The sequence below is a fragment of the Centroberyx affinis genome, unplaced genomic scaffold, assembly GCF_046629955.1.
Source record: "Centroberyx affinis isolate AG114_WGS23_722 - 3 ecotype Tasmania unplaced genomic scaffold, CSIRO-AGI_Caff_v1 ptg003571l_1, whole genome shotgun sequence".
Lineage (NCBI taxonomy): Eukaryota > Metazoa > Chordata > Actinopteri > Beryciformes > Berycidae > Centroberyx > Centroberyx affinis.
In genome coordinates, this window is record NW_027281501.1 from 108,273 (window position 1) to 128,757 (window position 20,485).

The 20,485-nt window shown below is 42.3% G+C and overlaps 1 protein-coding gene across 1 annotated transcript; it reads right to left on the reverse strand.

Annotated features, from left to right (window-relative positions):
• Window positions 1-753: 753 nt before the first annotated feature.
• Window positions 754-20,485, reverse strand: LOC139661650 (alpha-1,3-mannosyl-glycoprotein 4-beta-N-acetylglucosaminyltransferase B). The gene is made up of 16 exons (XM_071540168.1): window positions 20,366-20,485; window positions 18,243-18,630; window positions 15,614-15,802; window positions 14,827-14,964; window positions 12,870-13,003; window positions 12,048-12,094; window positions 10,895-11,008; window positions 10,484-10,559; window positions 9,712-9,826; window positions 9,400-9,530; window positions 7,598-7,705; window positions 6,837-7,030; window positions 5,100-5,178; window positions 3,836-3,911; window positions 3,050-3,162; window positions 754-1,142 (listed from the first exon to the last, which is right to left on the reverse strand). The coding sequence occupies exons 2-16, from the start codon at window positions 18,331-18,333 to the stop codon at window positions 1,125-1,127; spliced, it is 1,623 nt and encodes a 540-aa protein (XP_071396269.1). The 5' UTR covers window positions 18,334-18,630; window positions 20,366-20,485; the 3' UTR covers window positions 754-1,124.

Here is a 20,485-nt window from a genome sequence, read left to right on the forward strand (position 1 = left end):
GAATCCAACAGTTTTAGCCTTAACACATTCATTTGGATACTCTGTGAATTACACTGTTTGGATGGATCCAAACTCTGGTTTCTTTTCCGTTGTGTCTCCTTGTAGGAACAGAAGGTATTTGGCCTTGTTTCTCTTTGTACCCACCTGTGTCTGGTAGCAAGGTAGAGACCTACAGTTTAGCCTAAGGCCGTGTTTACTCTGTGGTTGTGTCCTTATATTTTATTCATAAGCATATTATGTTTTTCCTACAAAGCAGTTATTGGTATTATGACTCTAAGTGTGCTAGGGGTCAGACCGATAAATTGGACTGTTATTAAAAATTGGATAGCAGCCACTCAGTGTCATAAACCTCTGGTATGCTGGACATGATGCACTTGGTTTATTATTATGGGTTTCACTGGAGAGTTTGTGTCCCACCATCTAAATGCTGTTTCTGAGGCTTTTCCACCCTGACAATACAACAATTCTGGGGGAAACACTGAATACTTGTAACTTTTTTGGCATCAGAGCAGTCAGATTCACAGATGAAACCCATGTCAGTTGTACAAACCAAGAGTTGACACGGCCTTGAAACCAGTCTGATTGCTTTTTGCCATGACATGAAACACAATATACACTGCTATGAATGGGAAACACAATCTGCAGTCCATGTGACAGTACTATTTGTCTTGTGGTGAACCTGTTTCACACTTTTAATGCGAATGCAGGCCTTTATAAACTCCAAGCAGTTGAAATGAAATACCCCACAAGGTGTAACCCGTTATTCTTTATTCGTTTAAACAAAAATAGAATGTAATAAAGTAATAAATTACTCTTCTCTTGGAGTGGCTTCGTCCCGCTCTTACGATAACTTGTCTCTTTGTCTTCAGACAAACTGTTGCCCCGAGTCAGCAGTGGATTTCGGAGAGTGGATTTCAAAGACCTCAACCCAGCTCGGAGAGAACGCAATAAATATGGGTCAATTCCGCGTACCACAGTCACAGTTTGTTTTAGGCACTTCAGAAATTCCTTGTGAAAATGTCCCTGTAGTAAAGGTCTTAGTCCACTAGGGGGAGCGGTCTGTCCAGGTGGCGCGCTGGGCCGGAACGCTGCGTGTCTGGTTTCCCCTCTGTTGTCTTTGCTCGTCAAACTTTAATGGAGATCTGACAGACGGGAACAAGAGTGAGCGTTAAGCAAACCTTGGATGAGGTGATGGCACGCACAGTGAGTCCCGCTCGGTTATTAGATGAGCGTGGAGACAGAAACACTCATAACTTCACTTTCAGTTCAGACAAATTGGGGGAGTGGGAATGTTTTGCCGCATTATGTTGGAAGAAATCGAGAATGAAAGCTTCATCACCGTTTGATTTTCAGTTTACATTTTGAATTATATTTACACAAACATACATGCACACACACACACACAAGTGGACACAGTAATTTATAGGGAACTAAAAGAATGACAAATACTATCCACTTTCAATTCCTCACTTTCATACACACAACCACACACACACTCACATTGCATGTACATCCCAACGCCACACACAGACCTTCCAACCAGCACCGAATATTTGAGTTACAACTAACTGAGCATACACACCCACACACACACTTCTTCAGAACTGATGCGTTAGTCCTTTATGTCAGCAGAGGTTTCAACATCATTGGCCAGAGTCGGCTGTTCAAACGCAATGCAATTTGCCAATCGGTCTTGGAAACGTATGAGTGATCGTTGCTGGGAAGTTGGGTCATGTCCGCCACTGAAACCGTTCCTGACAGTTTTAGTAACATGAGGACCCAACGAGAAAAAAGAACCCCATATTTTGTGCTGATAATGAAAAACGGGCTTGTTTCCAACAGCTGCTACTATCAGCATACAGCAACTGGTACAACGCTCAAACACTTAGCAGAATGTACCTCAACACAGCCAAAGGGCTCCATGCTGACTCTTTATGATCAGAGACTACCAACTGTACTTCTGTTACTTTCTCCATTTTCAATACAGAACTATACTAATAATAGAGTGGAATATTATAAATATATAACAGCTGTGAATGCCTTTATCTCAGTCCTGAATCCAAACGTTGGCAGTCAGTGTGTGTTTTATCTGCTCAGACAGATGACATTGCACTGTCGTATGACGTGTCAGATTTAGGCCTCTTCTCTGTTCATTTGGTTCTCTATTTCCATCGGGTAGGTTTTTTCTTTAGTATGGGGGGAAAAAAGCAAAAAATGTCAGTTGATAAACTTGAAAGACAGCCATTTATTTGAGCAGGAAACACATGGCGGAATCTGGCTAATGTCGGGATGTGGTTAAAGGAATACGCCAAGCCGAGTAGTATTATCTTAAAAGTGACAAACTTGTAGCAGACAATCCTAATGAAGAACCTCACTGTAGTTCTCTTGGAGGAGGACTGAGACTCGCATTTTCAGGTGTCTTGGTTATTCGGTGCCACCTGAGTTCAAATGGCATTGTCCTCACCTGGCCGAATGAGCTGAACTCAAGGAGTCATATGAACTGCTCCAAACACGCTTGGTGTGAACGTGCTCTAAGAGTCTTACTAGAGTGAGATAAAAGTGGCAGGTTGAGGGGATACCAGAGTGCCTCCTTGCTTTATGCTTCACCAAACTATTGAAGTGTTTGTAAAAACTCTTCTTTCGTATGCAAAAGTTAAAAAAAACGTGTGCAAAAGTAAAAAAAAAAACATGTCTTTCCATTATAACTGAGATACCCCTGATGGAAGACATGAATGCCAAAACATATACTGTAGGTAGACATAGAGAAATCAAGGCTTTTTCAATGTTTGCACACAAAAGAAGAGTGCCTTGGCTTCATTTTTGGATCTTGCATAATACAAATCAATGAGACATCTCCTGTTTGAGAACGTATGGGCTGACAAAGCAGCTTCATGTTTTTGTCATTTTGTAGGAATGTTAGGCTGGGTAATCAAGAGGTGGGGGTGACAGCTTTCTCTCTCTTTTTCCCTTATGCAATTGTACACACACACACACACACACATAAGTGAACACACAAAGTCTGACAGATACACACACACTCAGATCGTACCTCGCTCAGTAGAACCCAGACGTCAGAGTCGTAGTGAACCACGAGGCGTAGAGCTGAGATCGGCTGCAGCGCTGCCTCAATCTGACCCTCAGCGACCCCGTCCTGAAACGCACCTGAAACACACACACACACATACATTTTTGGAGCATGAAAAAGGATAATTTACAGATTTACTGAATATTGGCGCGAAATATCGGCTATCGGCAGCTTCGGTTAAAAAAAATAATGGTATCGGCTTTCAAAAACCTATATCGGTCTAATGTTAGTTTGTAGTTAGTCATTGGTGGTGAGTGACGTTCTTCCCATTTTATCAGCCATGAGGTTATTCCAGGCCTTATCTCTCTCCCTTTACAACCAGTGCTATCAAAGAGTCAGACACGCCTGTGGATGTGTGTGTGTGTGTAATAATAAACATATTCATTTATACTTGTGTGGAATCTGATCAGTGTCTCATTAGTTCAGTTCAGGTTAAAGTCTTCCCATAGACAACCGATGTAGTATTGATCAATTGCAAACTGCATCGTATCCATCACATTGGTCTGTCAGTCATTGATCTAACCCTAGACACCTAAACACACAAAAATATTTCTAGTATTCTATAGTCTTTCCCAATTTCTCTATTGGGATAACTAAAACGTCATCTTACCTCTTGAACTATTTGGTGCTTCAGTGTGTGTGTGTGTGTGTGGGTGTGTGTGGGTGTGTGTTGATGACAGGCATGGTTCCAGCATGTGTCACAGAGGTGGGGAGAGTGACTGACCGATAGTACAGTATAGTGTTATTTACCGACAACGATGAAGCCGTTATCAGAGCCTTTGTAGCGGGGAGACGAGCCAGCCACCAGTTTGTCTCGCTCCGACGCCTGAGGGAAGAGGACAAGACGATGACATCATTTATTTCCTGAACATCAACACAAACTATAAACTATTGGTGGCTCCTGTCCAACCCTAATCAGTTATGCGAGTCGCTGCTCGTGTGATTCTTCCACTCGAGACGGAAAGCTGCGGGACGCAACACAAACCCCCGTGGACGTCATCTCCTGAAAAGCCGATGCTCCGAAGATCTGATGAGAAAAACGGGGCTTTTGTTTTACCGCCTCTCCCCGACCTTGCCGCTATCAACCGATTGCGAGGTCAGGCTGAGATAAGAATGCGACTTTCCCACTGGAACTTGGTGAACGCGGCGTGGTGAAGCACAATCATTAACTACTATCGCGAGGCTGTTATGGTTCGCCTTCGCATTGAAGTTCCAAGGTCTAATATGAGCGATATGAGGACACGCTGAGTGAAGATGTTTTTTTCCCTGTGTGAATATGCGGACAAGCGGAGTAAAAAACAAACAAACAGTAAATTCAGCTGATTTTGGCTCATAAATCACCAATATGTACTTCAATATTATAAGTCCGTAGCATCGTTTTGTGAAATCAGGACCTAAATATCTTGCTGGTATCGGTTCAAAACAGTTTCCATAGCTGGTTTGACAAAAAAGTGACACAAACTACTTATTGGCATGGAGGTAAAACACATTACAATCATGTGCGTTTCTGAAAAAATTCTTTCATTTCAGGTAGTAAATTAGTTCCACAATGGACAGTATTGTCCAGATGAAGAGCTTCGACTTCATTCCTCTGTTTCTCACCTCTGTGGTTAAGCCTACAGACTGGGCTTGGCATGAACACGGCTGTGTTAACGTGGCTTTCCCCCCCCTTATCTTCCACGCAGCGATTCTGTGTCTGTCTAGCTTTACTCTAAGGTCACCTGCGGCATGACCACTTTTCCCCTTCGGTGTGACGGGGAGTGTCAGGTTGACGCACACACACACACACACACACGCGCACACACACACACACGTGCGCAGAGCCAGTGGCAGGCAGTTGCAGTGATAGTAGATAGCTTGTTGTGGTGGGTGTTTCTTGTTGCCTTGCCACTCTTTTCCCGAGGCTTCAACACCTGAGACGGAAACCAAGATCTGCTCAACGGCAGTCATGGAACCAAAGAACACAACCTGCCCTCCCCCCCCCCAAACACACACACACAGGCAAGTTACTCACATTGCTGGACAGCACTTCCACTGTGGTGTTGTAGAATTTATCTCCGTTAGTCTCGATATTTCCACTGCGGAACAGGTACCTACAATATAGAAGACAGATATGGGTTGATGAATTCGATGCGATATTTTGGAATTGAAGCTGCCAACAGCCGCAGATATCTTTACATGTGAAAGTATTCAGTGTTGGAGGGCTTTCTGTTCTGACTGTGGATAATCTGGCTAATTTGTAACAACTGAACACGTCGGCGTGTTGGCCTAAGGAGCGGTGATTGTACAGAAAAGCGGGTGAACAGGTATGTGAGTGGTAGCCCTTCAGTCGTGGGAACGCGGCTCTTTAATGCCAGAGGGTGGAACGAGCCGGAGAGGAGAGAACACTTGTATTAACAGACATTCACGCAAATTCAAGCGCCGACACACACACACACACACACACACACACGGCATCCTGTTACTACCTGCTGCCAACCACTCAGCACTGAACCAAACAGCTAATTAGCCAGGGATGAGAAACCTCATGGTATCTCCTAATTATGTTTCAGTGTGAATGATCATGTGTGTGTTTGTGTTTATTAACATCTAAAGGCAGTAGCTACCCATGACAATACATGTGACCTAGCCCATATCAAGTGATCTTATGATATGCATTTCTTTTGTTGCGGCTGTTCTTGAATTGTTCTCATATTCCATACTGACAGGTGATATTTGCATTGTGTGTGCATGTGTGTGTCTCTATACATGTTAACCCTATGGGATCTCTTAAGATAAGCATTGTTCAAATAAAGATTCAGTCACTGATATATGTATCTTTGACCTGAATGCAAATGGAGTCCCGCCCATCTGTCACCGTCTTTATGTTTTCTCAGTTTCTTATTTATTTTTTTCCCTCTGACAAAGGTGTTTTCTCACACTGCTCACACTGCAGATAAGGGAGGATGCACTGAAGTTTCACTATGGCTGTTTGTACACCACAAAAATACCCTTCATTTCATCTGGCACTAAGTCTTAAAATGTCACTGAATTTCCTGAATGAAGTGATATGATCTTGATACTAGTGGTGTGATGCGCCTTATTGTTCCTTGTTTCTAGAGAATTCTTTAAACAGGTGAAAGGGAAACAGTTGAAATGATCTCACTCCATCAGCAAATGTTTTCACTTTAAGGAAAACAAGATTTTACAATATCAGATTAAATTAGTTTTTAAGATGGGCATTTTGTCTCCTCTATAAACAGGGATGTATTAGAGGTTAAATCAATCAATCTATCTATCTAAATTAATATTACACACCATAGTAAGTAGCATGAAACTGGTGTGATGAGAAGGGAAAAAGCATGATGGGTGCCATATGATGATCACTGACTGAAGGTCATAGTTTACCTGCCTTTTTATTTGCCACTAGATTACTGTCCATATGTCAGTTTTGACAACTGGCCCCCTTTGAAAAAGGAAAGAATCAAGCACACTGATATCCTGCTTTTTAGTGGTATGAAAACCTTGTAACTCAAATTTTGGTGTTACTGCTTGAATTGAAACTTGCGTGATTCTAGGTATGTGATATTCATGACTATAAAGCTCATGTAACCCAATTCAAAAACCCACTGTCCTCTGAAAATGTAAACATTTTTCTCTTCTCCTGAAGTTTTCACTCGGCAACCACAATCAGAACATAGCCTTCATTCCTCTGAAAACCTGGGAAAGGCCCAGCTGTGTCAACTTGTTTTCAAAAACGATTCAAACTGACCTTTCAACGTGGATGGGCTGGGGGAAGCGGATGAGGACATGGTCGCCCTGGACGGGTGTTAGTGCCCAGAAGAAGTCCTGGCCTCGGTAAGCCCTGTCCAGGCTGTGCTGCTGGTAATGCGTCAGGCTGCTGCTCACCTCTGCAGCCGGGTTACTGTGGGCCTGGTACAGACTCTGCTTCCCAAAGTCCTTATCCTGGTGGGGGGGAGACATACACACACACACACACACACTGTCTGTCATACCACAAGCCTGTACAAAAACAACTTTGGCCACCTTTCCACCTGCATTAAAGCTGCATCGTAGGATGCAGGCTAAATCAAACAGGTTTCAGGAAACCCAAAAATGGATTGTCAGGATACTGGTGGATGGGGAACAAAAGAGACAAGGTGTTTACTGTCAATTTAAAAAGATTTTAACTATCACAAACAGGAGAGATGTGGGTGGAAATCTGCGTTCTGGTGAGGGAAACAGAAATCTGAATTCAGTGTGTTTATCAGAGATGCATATAAATGCCAGATATGTGATACATGCTAATGCCAGGTGGAAAGGAGGCCATTATAACACAATCAAGACATCTGGCAGTTGGCCAGGAAAGTAGAATGAAAGCAAGAGGGTGGAAGAAAGGTAAAAAGATAGACAGAAGGTGAAACCATGAAGGTTGCCACATCAACACAAACAAGCACTTACTTTTTACAATATGGTGTTATGGCACAGTAAAAATGATATTACAGTAAAACAGTTTTGGAAAGATGGACTCACCTTCAGGCGCTGCATTTTCCCAGGCAGAGAGGAGTGTAGGCCTACATGCTGGAAGAGGGAGGGCTTGTACCTCTGCTTGAGCAGCGCCTTCTGTTTATTGCAGTCTTTCTGGATGGGGCAACACACCAGTATGAATATCACTACATGGCACAGAGCTGCGGGTGTTGTAGTCCAATAACCTGGAATGCATTATTAGATTGTGCACATTCTTCTAAAAAAAGCGTTCTATATTGTACCAGAAAATGGTTCTTTAACCCCTTAAGAAGAGTTGGCCAGCATTTTAAAGATAATACCAGTGTTTTTTTTTGTAGTTTTGTGCCAATTTTCTAGGTTGTCCCTCTCCTTTCCATTCCTCCTGCTGGTGTCTGCACACAGTCAGCATAGTTGGAGATATCGGGCTTGTTTTCCTCCCTTCAGAAGAATCCATTTACTGCCATTCATTCTTCTGCAGTATGAAAAACAGCTTCCACAGAGCGAGGTAATCCATCACAGTAAATATGAAGCCTTCATTTGTTTAGTGAAAGTTTCTGCTCGTGTGTTATTCATTGTGCCTGACTTGAGTGTTTTCATAATCAGCGCTGCGTTACGTTCCGCTCTACTTTCTGTCAGTCACCTGACACCAACAGGAAGAAATGGAAGTCTCCACCAGCAAATAATTCTTCAAAAACATGTGGCCTCTGAAACTTTACTGTCACATCCGTGTCTTTTGATTTAGTACGTCTTTGTTAGGCGGGGCGACAGTTCTTTTCAAGCTAGGTTTGACACTGTAAAGTTTGGATTTTGAAAACGCAGAAATCAAAATGTCAAAAAATCTAATTACATACGGCACACGTTGCAAAATGATTGGGGGAAATTAGAATAAGTTAACTAGACGTAGACAGAAGTAAATGGGCTACAAGTCTAAATGACACCAGTATTGTCCTTTCATTAAATGTCAATTTTCTTCTTTGGCCCGTAACACCCACACAATACCAACAAAGAGGTGGGGCTAGAAAAACACACTCATCCGCTGCTTGCAGAGTCAACATCCAAACCACAAAGTACATACCACACATTCATATGACATTTGAGAGCACTTTGAATTAATTTACAGAGCATTGACATGAGCTACAAGCTCACCTTTTTTCTAAAATGCCGAAGAAACTATGAAATTAGAGCAAGACTGGAAAAAAATAATAATTCTAGAGCAGAAACTTTACACACAGTCGCATGACAGATCATGTTAGTTCTTATGCGTGTTTTTCTGGCTGCTCACTAATTTCACCTCTTGGCAGAATGCCCTTGTGTGCCAGGCGACAGACAGTTTCTCAGACGATGAAAAACCCGTGATTCTAGTTCACCGGCCTTGACATTAACATGGGGAATGTTGCCGCACTTGTTCCCATTCTCTTTATTGGCAAAATAAAAAATGCAGAGGCATGGTGGAGGAGTCACTTTGCAAAAGGTCAAGAACGAGCGCTGTTGGAGAGATCCTTTAGTAGTCTACTTCAGCGTAACTTATTTAGCTGATGCTCTTATCCGGAGTGACTTACAATGCGGACAGCTGTAGAATAAGATTCAATATCATAGATCACCAACATTACAAGCAACCAACAGTAAGGAGGTCAAAGGTCAGGGACTTAGTGCCTTTGCAATATTCCTGAGACCAAAGAATGATCATGTAAGAGCAAATGCTACAGAAACAAATAGAGTAAGAGCTGAGGAGAAAGATAGAATATATCAAATTTCACGTCTAATTCTACTTTAGTTAGTGAAGCCGGTTTAAGGCAGTTGAGAGATTTTCTGGGTGTAAGGTGGCTCACCGCGTCTTTCTCGGGGTTGCAGACTTTCACCCACAGAATGTGATCTAACAGCCAGTCGATGGGTTTGTCTTTATGGAACATCAGGAAAAACTCGGCGATCATCGGGAGGTCGCGGGTACGAAACATCTTGCCTGGGGGATCACACACACACACACACACACACACAATGAGCATTGTTCATTGTACAGACACATAATGAGTCTTAATGCCACTAAGATATGAATCAGCATGTGGGTTTACTTTCACACGGTGAAGTATGTGTGTATGCATCTATTTCAATGTGTTTATTTCTTTCCCCACACACACACACACCTATAAATCCAAGCTGGGAGAACTCCAGGAAGAGCCACTGGTTTGCAGCCTGCTGGGTGGCGTAGGACTTCATGGTGTTGAAGTAGTCTGTCTTCGCAACAATGTCGTCCTCCAACTGGAAAACACACACATACATTCTATAGGAACCTACAGGATAGGCCGTTAAATCTTATCCCAACCTCTTCCCTTATATTTCCTCAGAATGTACCACAGAATGCGGCAGAACTGCAAGGAGACTCAAAGGCAGCTGGTTATTTGTCACTGAATCATAAGTGATTTCTGCAGTATTTCAGCCTCGTTCCTCACTCCTCCCCGATGTGTCATTTCTGGAGAAAAGATGACAAGCTAGTGAATGTTGAAAACCTGTGATAGATGGACAGAGTAGAGAGATGACAGACAGATAAAGACAGAGAAGACAAGGATAGAGTAGGGTATGGCTGAAATAAGGGGAAACGTGTGAAGAATAGAATGTGTGAGGAGATAGAAGGACTTGTAATGTATCTTTGGCATGTTTTCATCTGTTCTGCTGCTTTTGCACACCCTCATGATGCTTTTCATACATTATATTCATAAATTTTGACTTAATACATTCTAGTGTTGAATGAAATTGGCGGCGTTATGTTGGTCTGAGTTGTGGATTTAGAAATAACAGACATGATTTTAAAAAAAAAGACTGAATGTTAGCTAAATTGACAGCTATACAGGACAAGGTGACAGCAAGACAATGTGAAGTACACAAGTCAGACTAGAGAGCCTGACCTTTGACCCCTACCTGAACATAATAGGTCCCTTTGTCCTGAGCGTATAGCATGAGGAAGCTGAAGTCCAGATTCTGCTTGGTTCTCCATCTGAGGACAAGCAAGGCGCACACACACACACACACACACACAATGAATTCTCACCATCTTGAATTTCCTTACCATTTGTTAACCAGGCTGGTCAATTATGATGAAATTCTTATTTACTTCCTTCCCTACTTTTTCTTCCTTCTTATTAAAGAGAAGATGAAACTTGAATAATCTGAGGGGAAATTGGGTCGCTGCAGATGCAAACAATAATAGAATGCAGAAAAATAAAATGGGATACAAATAGGTATAGAGCACATAGGGGGTGTTAAACATTACACAGCTGACAGGTACCACATTTCAAGAACATATTAAGTGGAAGGAATTTGTGAACGTACTTGACTCTGTCCTTGGAGTCTCCGAACGTCTCTTTGAGGCTGGTGAAGTCGGGGTAGTAATACTGCGAGGGGGAGACGACCTCCAGCAGCCCTGACTGCACCTCCCTGGGAAAACTACACAACAGCAGCTAGTCAACTACAGAACTACAACCCCCATGACCCACAGGGTAGAAAACGGAGAGGGCAAACACCATGAAACCGTGCTGCATTCATGTCACGTGGGAAAAGATGGTGGACACGAGCTTGCTGGCAACCAAAGTCTAAAGCCTCCTAGGCGTTGCTTTGAGCTGCCAAGTCGGTTATTCCCATAGGATGTGAATGCAGCACAGGACACGGGGACATAAAGAGCCCGGCAACCCCCAAGAAAAGGATGTGAAACAGAAAGTCTTTTCGCGTTTTAAGGATAGCTGCAATTACACCTGATGTGTTTCGTGTGATGTTATATAGAGCAACATGCTGTGAAGCATTACAGTGCTATGAAACATTTATGCACTGTGTCATTTTTGCACGTCGGAGGCCCCAAACTGCTGCGTCAGGTAAATATTTGAATTTTAAATACCCAGAAGGCCTGAAAGGTGATGTCAGTGAACTGCACATAGCACACTCATGTTTACCGAACCGACCGGTCTGTGATGGTTTTATACCAAAGGAAACCAAAGAGACGAGAGAGGAAAAAGATCTAAGGTTTTTGATAAGGAGTGGAAATTCCATTCCTTTGAGGCGCCTTGATACCTTGTAGTTTTCTTTTTTCTTTTAAAGGTGCTTATAAAATGTGCATTTCCCAGTTCTGATTCATCACTTTCTGACACCAGACCCGACAAAAGATTTTGGCAAATAGGGTGAATCTACAGCATCTCAGTTAGAGGAGATGGGATGCTCTTCTTTATTGCAGCCCACTTTGTGATTAAGCCTGATAAGATGGATGGATTTTTACATTAAAAAGAAATCTTGCATAATGTAGCTTCAAACAACAAAACTTAACAACCAATACAGATTTGTTTAAACTGAACTGACTTTTATATAGGACATGGACAGAAGAGGCTGATTGCTATCAGTACCCCCAGGTCACAGCTAACACAAAACCAAAGCCAGGCCACAGAATCAGAAATAATAGTGAAGCTGTCCCGTGGGAGGAAATCGAGAGAGCACTCACTTCTTCTTAATGGTTTCTGCTATGCTGTCCACGTAGTTCGAGTCCGTCTGACATGATAGGGAGAGAGAGAAAAGAAAGAGAAAGTGAGGAAAACAGGGATACTGTAATGTGGTAACCGGTATTACCTGTTGCCTATGCCACGCAGGAGTGAACTGAATGTTCTTGCAACAATGGACAGAATATGGAGGCCTTATAGGGTGGGACGGCTTCATTGTATACGTCCCTCCAAGGCCTCGTATGACCAGTTCCACACCTGATATGAGGGCGATGGAGCCTCCTACCGTTTCTCCTCATCCTGTGTGTTACTTACTCATGGCCGGGGGGGGATGTTAGACTAACAAACATAAGCTTTAAAACACAAATGCGGTTTAACTGACAGTGTAACACCTTAGGCTGTTTGAAAAGGTTGCAAAAGCATTATTCACTCTGTCGTACAAGGTTGTCACTTTTCATGCATGTGTACTTGAATAACGTTCTATGACCTAGGAACTAGTTTGCCCTGTTTTTAGATGTGTTCGGAGTACAATTCTAGACAAGTTTTTTGCCTGCTGGGCTGCTGGCAAGTGTTGAGTATTCATGATCCCATATAAAGGTGTGTGCACTAAAAAGTGTTCTATCAAAGTGAAAAAGATCTGTATGCTGTCATCTGAGTATAACTGTTAAACCGGTATGATGTGTGTGTGTGTCCGTTCAAGTGCATGCAAAATCGGCAAACCATTACCTCAATCTAACCCTAGTTTGTTTTGTCCTCATGTGGTGTGTGTAGCCTGTTTATGCGGCTGCAAATCTGTGTGTGTGTGTGTGTGTGTGTGTTTGTGTAACCTCAGCGACGAAGACGATGATGAGGAGGTCTTGCCGCTGGGAGGGAGTCAGGTTGTAGAGCAGAGAGCTCAGTGTGCTCACAAGGTAGCTCTGCTTCTGTCGCTTCACTGTAGGGACACCCAGCACCAGGGATACTGTGGGAGGACACACACACACACACACACACACACACACAATGATGAGACAGGAAACAACACGATGGTTGTCAGAGTGGTTTTATGAGCAGCAGGTGGCTCAACCTAAAGCTGAAGATTGCACCACCTGATTCACTTTATGAAAAGATTTGATGAATCAGTGAATACAACTACAGGGAGTGAAAAGTTAAGTAGTGCTGATTTATTAGTGCTGATTTTTCAGTGACAATTATTTGGTGTTGTGTTCACGCTGATGTGTGATGTAATAGACACACCGGCATTGTGTCGAAATACTCAAAAGTAACATGTCGAAATACTCAAAATTAACACTGACGATTTGTCTGTGTACTATACATGACCGTTTCCTCAGTTAATAATTGCTGTATGCAAGACTGCATGAAAACTGAAATGTTAGTGGAACTCCAGCTGCTATGCATGTGAAAAGCTTTGTGGACTTATTGTCATAACCAAAGGGTAATAATTACATGTACGTGTGCATGTGTACATCGAAGGGAGTTTCTGTCCTTAACCTGGTTACTGTGGTAACTCAGTTTTGGGTCGATGCATGTAGACGTCATAACTGTCATAACTGTCATAACTGTCATAACTGTCAAACGTCATAACTTGTAAGCTCATACTCTGATTATGAGAAACCTGGTTAAGATGCCTGGCTCACTCCCGTGTTAAACTGGTTACAGTGGCATGGAAACATCTGACTGGCTTATTCATGGCAACAGAGAGACTCAATCACAGGGTATCAAAGGTTCATGGAAACAGATTAACCTGAATAAGACCTGACCCAGAGTATGACAACTAGCTGGGTTACTATGGAAACAGCCAATGATGATGAAAGAAAACCTGGTGACTTTTACGGTTACAAGCTTGCCAGCTGAGAGCATCTTGGCAAACAATGTAATAAAATAAAATCACCAGTAATAGCTCACCACTGCAACTTAACAATTAGCGTTATTGCTAACATAGACTTGACAAGGCCTACTTACAATGAAAAAATCCAACAAACAAAATGCAAAAGTCCATCCATCCAATATTGTAAAATGACATAATGTGTCTCATCAGGAAACATGGGAATAGAGCTGCAACGATTAATGGATTAGTTGTCAACTATTAAATTAATCGCCAACTATTTTGATAATCGATTAAATCGGTTTGAGTAATTTGTTTAAGAAAAATAAGTCAAAATTCTCTGATTCCAGCTTCTTAAATGTGAATATTTTCTGGTTTCTTTACTCCTCTATGACAGTAAACTGAATATCTTTGGGTTGTGGACAAAACAAGACATTTGAGGACGTCATCTTGGGCTTTGGGAAACACTGATCCACATTTTTCACCATTTTCTGACATTTTATAGACCAAACAACTAATCGATTAATCGAGAAAGGAATCCACAGATTAATCGACAATGAAAATAATCGTTAGTTGCAGCCCTACATGGGAACTGAGTCTTCTACTAGCTAGACAAATGCTTCCACAACTAATATGAATTGTAGAGAGATGTGAAGTGATGGAAACAATCATCCAATAAAACTGCAGTGAACACAGCAGGAGCAGTAACTCCATCCATCAGCTGGTCTATAACGTTTACTATCACCGGTATTTCAGACACGGCAGTTCAACGAGGACCTAGTGAAAAAACTACAGGCTCTTAGACACATCAGCCCATATAGATGCTGGGCCTTCTGGCAGGCATAAGAAGAAAACAATATGGATGAATAGTGCTGTGAAGGAAAGTAAAGAAGGGGAGCAGGAATATATATATATACATACTATACACAGCAATGTGTGTGTGTGTGTGTACTACATACCCCCATGGCGTCCCTGTCCCACGACTACGTTGGGTGTGAGGCTGTCTGGATGCTGTCTGAGGTGAGGCAGGTAGAGGTGAACGTTTGGCTGCAGGAACGTCCGCCGGCCCGAACTGAACATCGGCTGCCTTACTCTTTCTATCCACAGACAGAGACAGACAGGGTGAGGGGGAAGAAGTGAACAAAAATAATAAAAATGATAATAACAATAGCATAAACTTTAGTTGTGTAGCACTTTTTAAAAAAAGTGAGTTTACAGTTTTACAGAACAGGGTGAAATGGTGAAATGGTGCTCTTTGCTCCTAATTATCGGGGGGCATTTTTTTTTTGTCCGCTCATTTTTAATTTCACAGGTATTTCATGAACTTTCAAGGGCATTTTTGAACTTTCAACTTTCTGTCCCTGGCACTCTAGTTGATCAAGCTTTCGGTAAATTAGGCAGGTCACGGTATCAAAATATAGAAAGTGTTCCACACTCAAGAAACTAGGATAAAGCAAAAAAAAAAAAAAAGCCTGTGCTTACTTTTCTGTTTTTTTTTTTTTTTTCAGTGCAGATAAAAGACAGTAGCAAAAGCAGTAACAGTAATAGTAGTGAACTGGAAACGGTGTCATGCGTGGGGATAACAATTACAGACGTGTGTGATGTGGTCTGGACAGTGCGATGCAGGAAGCGACATGCACGCATTTGGCTGTCTGTCACATGCTTTCTGATAAGCTCTCTGATCCTTCCGGTTAAAATGCTTGGTAGACACTGAGGACGTCTGGTGCGCCATCCTCTCCCACTGACCTGCGGAGAGGTTTCTGGTGTAACTGGTATTGCTGGTGCCGTTGGCGGGCTGGGTGACGTTGGGCGCTCTGGACAGGTTCCTCAGCTGCTCCAGGACCCTGCTGAGATCCATGCTCACCTGCTCTCCCTGCGCCTCGGCCGCCAGCAGACGCTGGTACAGGGCCTGCAGATCAGGATGCGCTGCTGAACCTGGTGGTAAACACAGAGAGAGAGGCAGAGAGAGAAACAGAGACGCATAGAGAGAGAGAAAGAGACAGAGAGAGAGAGAGAGAGGAGTTGACACTGATGATAGAAGCACTATTTTCAGTGTTTATTAGAAACAGACACAGAGGCGGGCTTCTGATGGAGTTGCAAGGTGCTAACTAGTCACTTGCCAGACTTGAGCCTAAGTGAGTCAAAACAAACCTGATTCCAGTCCCTGTAACTTTAGCTGAGCATGATGGACTTGTCCGTGCTCTTCTTCTCTGGTGTTCATAATAGCATCAGTCCGGACACGAGGAACTGCTGGCTATCAGATGTCAGCATTGTCTCCTTATACTTATAAACCCTTATGTTTTGGGGTTGTCCCCTGTAGCTGGTGTGGATTACGTTCTCACTTCTAACAAACCGCACCACAGGCCACTTGGAAGAGGACTGAGACTCGTATCTTCAGGCGTTTCATTTGGTGCCACCAGAGTTCAAATGGCATTGTTCTCACCTGGCCAAATGAGCTGAACTAAAGGAGTCATATGAACTGCTCCAAACATACTTGGTGTGAATGTGCCCTTAGTGTCCCATGCTCTAAATGCTGTTTCAGAGAGAATAAAATACTGAAATACTTACACTTGTTAAAATACATGTTAAACTGGTGGAGGATGCTGGGATGTTGACATGGTGTGTACTATTCTCAGTGCACTGCTGGGGGCAAATGACTTTAGCATGGCAGGGCATTTCACATCTTCCAGCTATTGCATAACAAACCATAAACCTTAAATTTGCACTGAATGCGATGACATAATTAAAACCATCAGGAGATAACGTACACACACACACACTGATAAGCATGTAGGTGTTCACTACGGGACTATTCCACATATTTCCATGTTATTCAGTGTTACCATCTCATTGTATGTTATGCCATCGCACTGCTGGAGTTTCACCTCCAGCTGCAACCTGTTGCATGCGCGGCTGCATTAATGCATGAACGATGATATCCTACCACCCTTTGAACCAGACTTTCCAGTTACTGCCATCACAGTCAAGCATTCATTCACACCCTATGCAGCCAGTTTTTCATCTTTGGCCTCAGGGAATCTTTGAGGAAAGTCATCTCTGACCCGACTGCTGTTCTCTTGATGCCATCAGGAAGAAGGTATAGACTACCCAACTGTAAGCTGAACACATGCAAGTTCTCCCTGGTACCGCGGTCAATTAAAACTACTGAGGAACAGGCACTAAATATGCACTTTATTTGCTGGATGACAGAGTGAATGTGTTTGAGTGTGAAGGAGACTGAATGCACGGGTGATAGTATGACACATAGACCTTTTTATGAACCTGTATCTTTATGTAACTATTGTTGTCTTTAACTTTGTACTGTGAGCAGCAGCGCTTTTTTTTTTTTGTCCAAGATAAACTTCCCTTCCAGGACTAATAAATCTTATCTTAGTTTCGGCTTTATTGTTTTTATTTGTTCTATTTGTTTTTTCACTTTGCACTTCACAGAAACACTTATTTGTATTTTTCCCTCAGCCAGCAGCTATTGTCCCCTTATCTTTTATGCTTTGTATGCTGTGTAAATTTACTTAGCCTATGTGTGTGTTGTCTTTGAGTGTCATTGATTAAGCCTGCCTGCACAACAACTTTCTCATTGTAAGAGTACAGATTATATTGACCATGACTGCATGCTATTTCATCTATTTGTGCCATTGCAGAGAGTTAAATGCCATTAGGTGGAAAGGGGCCATAAAAATGCTTTCCTGAACCCCCAGAGAGGCATAATCCATCCTTGGCAACTTTTTGGGCAACTCTGATGGGCAACATTGCCTCAGCATTAGAAACGCAGACAGCAGGTTTGCCTCCTCCTCTAACCTTCTTCTGGTTAAGTGCTCTGCCAAAACCTATAAACCAACTTAACCTATATAACTGCAACTCCGTGAAAAACGTGGGAGTGGCAGCACGCCAAAAACCAAACTAGTTGAGAAATGACTCAGAAAAGATGTGACAACACTGCACCTCACCTTGTAGGCAACTGATGGCCAACAACATGCTAACGCGTCTTGGCAAAATCAGAGCCGAAACTTGTCCTCTTTTACAAGACTCGTTTCTGAACAGGTTTTTGTTTTTTTGTAGTGCCGCCTCTGAAAAAGTGTCGGTGAATGCCAGCCTTTGTCATAAGGTAATATATTATGCCACTGCCACCTGTTTATTGCAGACAAGCTAATTTGAATATCTGATATTTCCCTGTAAGGTCAAACAGCGATAGACACACCTTTTGAAAAGTAATTGTTACATCGTTTTTTAAATTAACGTCAACGTTAAAGCAGGCGGTTAATGAAACCCGTTAAGTCGCAGGCTAATAAATAAAAAATAATACAGATAATGTGTTGTTAGACAGTAGCTTAACGGCAAGCTTACACCGACTCCTTACCTTTTTCATTGGGAATCGACGTAATCCAAGTGAGAGAGAGGAAACACGCGAGACCCAGTAGACATCCAAATTTGACGGGGTGAAACCTCATTTCATTTCTCACCGTCTGTCCGTCCGTTGTCTCTGCCGACTCACCCGGCGTCCCCGGCCAGTAGGTGGATGTGATGTGAGCGGCGAAGGTGAAGCGCAGGTAAAGTAAAGGTGTGTTGTTCAGTCCTCAGGCAGTTCAACGGCTGTTACGTTAATGCACATGTCTGCCTTTACCTGCTTCCGCCTACCGCCGACTGAAGGTGTGCATTTTCTCACAACGTCCGTTCATCTTAATATGCTGTCAAACTGTCAGTCGGCCAGGCACAGGGTGCAATTCATGCGTAGCGAACAGCGCCATCTGCCGGTTCAAGGAGAGAATGTTTGGTTTAGTCAGGACGTCAATTAAAACTGTTGCAAAGTTCAGGACAGGGCTGCACCAGTCATTCGTAAATCCGTTAGTGAGTTTGTGTGTAAAGTCCTTACTAAGTTCTTACTATCTAGGTAGTTTAAAGATAGCGACTTCCTTAGTAGGCGAACGTGTAAATCGGTTGCTAGGAAACATCTGCAGCTGCGTCCAATCAAAAAGCAATCAACAATGTAAACAAGGAAGTCACTGCGGCATCACGAGGTCATTATTCGGAGGAAAAGCTACACGCACACACCAGTGGTGGAAGAAGTACTCTGATCCTTTGTAAAAGTACCAATACAGCAATGTAAAAATACTCCATTACATGTAAAAGTCCTGCATGAAAAATCCTACTTAAATAAAAGTATTAGCAGCAAAATGTAGTTAAAGTATTAAAGTAAAAGTAGTGGTTTGGTCCCTCTGACTGATATTTTATTATATATGACATCATTAGATTATTAATACTGAAGCATCAGTGTGTAAGCAGCATGTTACTGTTGTAGCTGCTGGAGGTGGAGCTAGTTTGAAGTACTTTATATACAGTTAGCTAGTTTAGTCCAGTGGTTCCCAACCTAGGGGCCGGGCCCCTCCAAAGGGTCATCAGATAAATCTGAGGGGTCGTGAGATGATTAATGGGAGAGGAAAGAAGAAAAAACAAAGTTCTGATACACAAATCTGTTTTCAGTTGTTGGACTTTTTCTCTAATCTTTGATTTTTGCTGAAATATTGGATCATTTGAACATTTATTGAAATGAAACCATGTGAGGTTTAGAGGGAAAAATCACTATTTGGTGGAGCTGTTAACAACTCATAGACATCTGAAATGTGACCCGACTACACACTGCTTTTTGTAAGACGTCAAAAGCCAAAAAGGTTGGAAACCACTGGTTTCATCTTTACCAATGTGTTGTATTTTAAAAGCTTGTTATATTATCCATTGTGTCAAATTTCCATCTGAAAAGTAACTAAAGCTGTCAAATAAATGAGGTGGAGTAGAAAGTACAATATTTCCCTCTGAAATGTAGTGGAGTGGAAGTATAAAGTAGCATCAAATGGAAATACTCAAGTAAAGTACAAGTATCTCAAAATTGTACTTAGGTACAGTACTTGAGTAAATGTACTTAGTTACTTTCCACCACTAGCACACACACACACACACTCCACCTTACTGCTTCATGCCATTAGAAACAAACTAACCATCCAATAGATCAAGAGTATCACAAAGGACAGCACAAAGCATTACAGATTCACTGATTCGAATGGCACTGTTATGGAAAGCTTTGACATTCCATCATCCAGTGTTTGTCATAGAATTAATCTGACCTTTGGCAAAGAGTAAAATGGGTCCCCAAATTATTGTGGAGAAACAGACAATAGTTTTTGATTAGGAAATAATCGTTTGTACTAAATTACTGGCTATGGCCAGGGTTCCCACTGTGCCCTTGACATAAAATTCCATGAGTTTTCTATGATTTTTCATAACTAAGTCAGAGCATTTGTTTCCAAATATTAAACATTTTTTGATTGATTTTTGAGATCCTCAAGCCCTGTTTAGTTGCCCAAGATTCTATCATATAACATATACATATCATCGACTGCAAAAGAGAGACAAGCCAAACACTGCAGCTGTTTCACAAAATATGTCATTTTCCACTGCCACTGACTGAGAGAAGCTTCCTACACTTACCTGAAGAGATCGTCCCTTCAAAAAGTCTTCAATCCAATTACAGGAGTTTGGCCCGTTGGTGACCTTAACCAAGATATAACAAGAGGACTGGCACCAAGGACTGCTGTTCTCGATGAACCT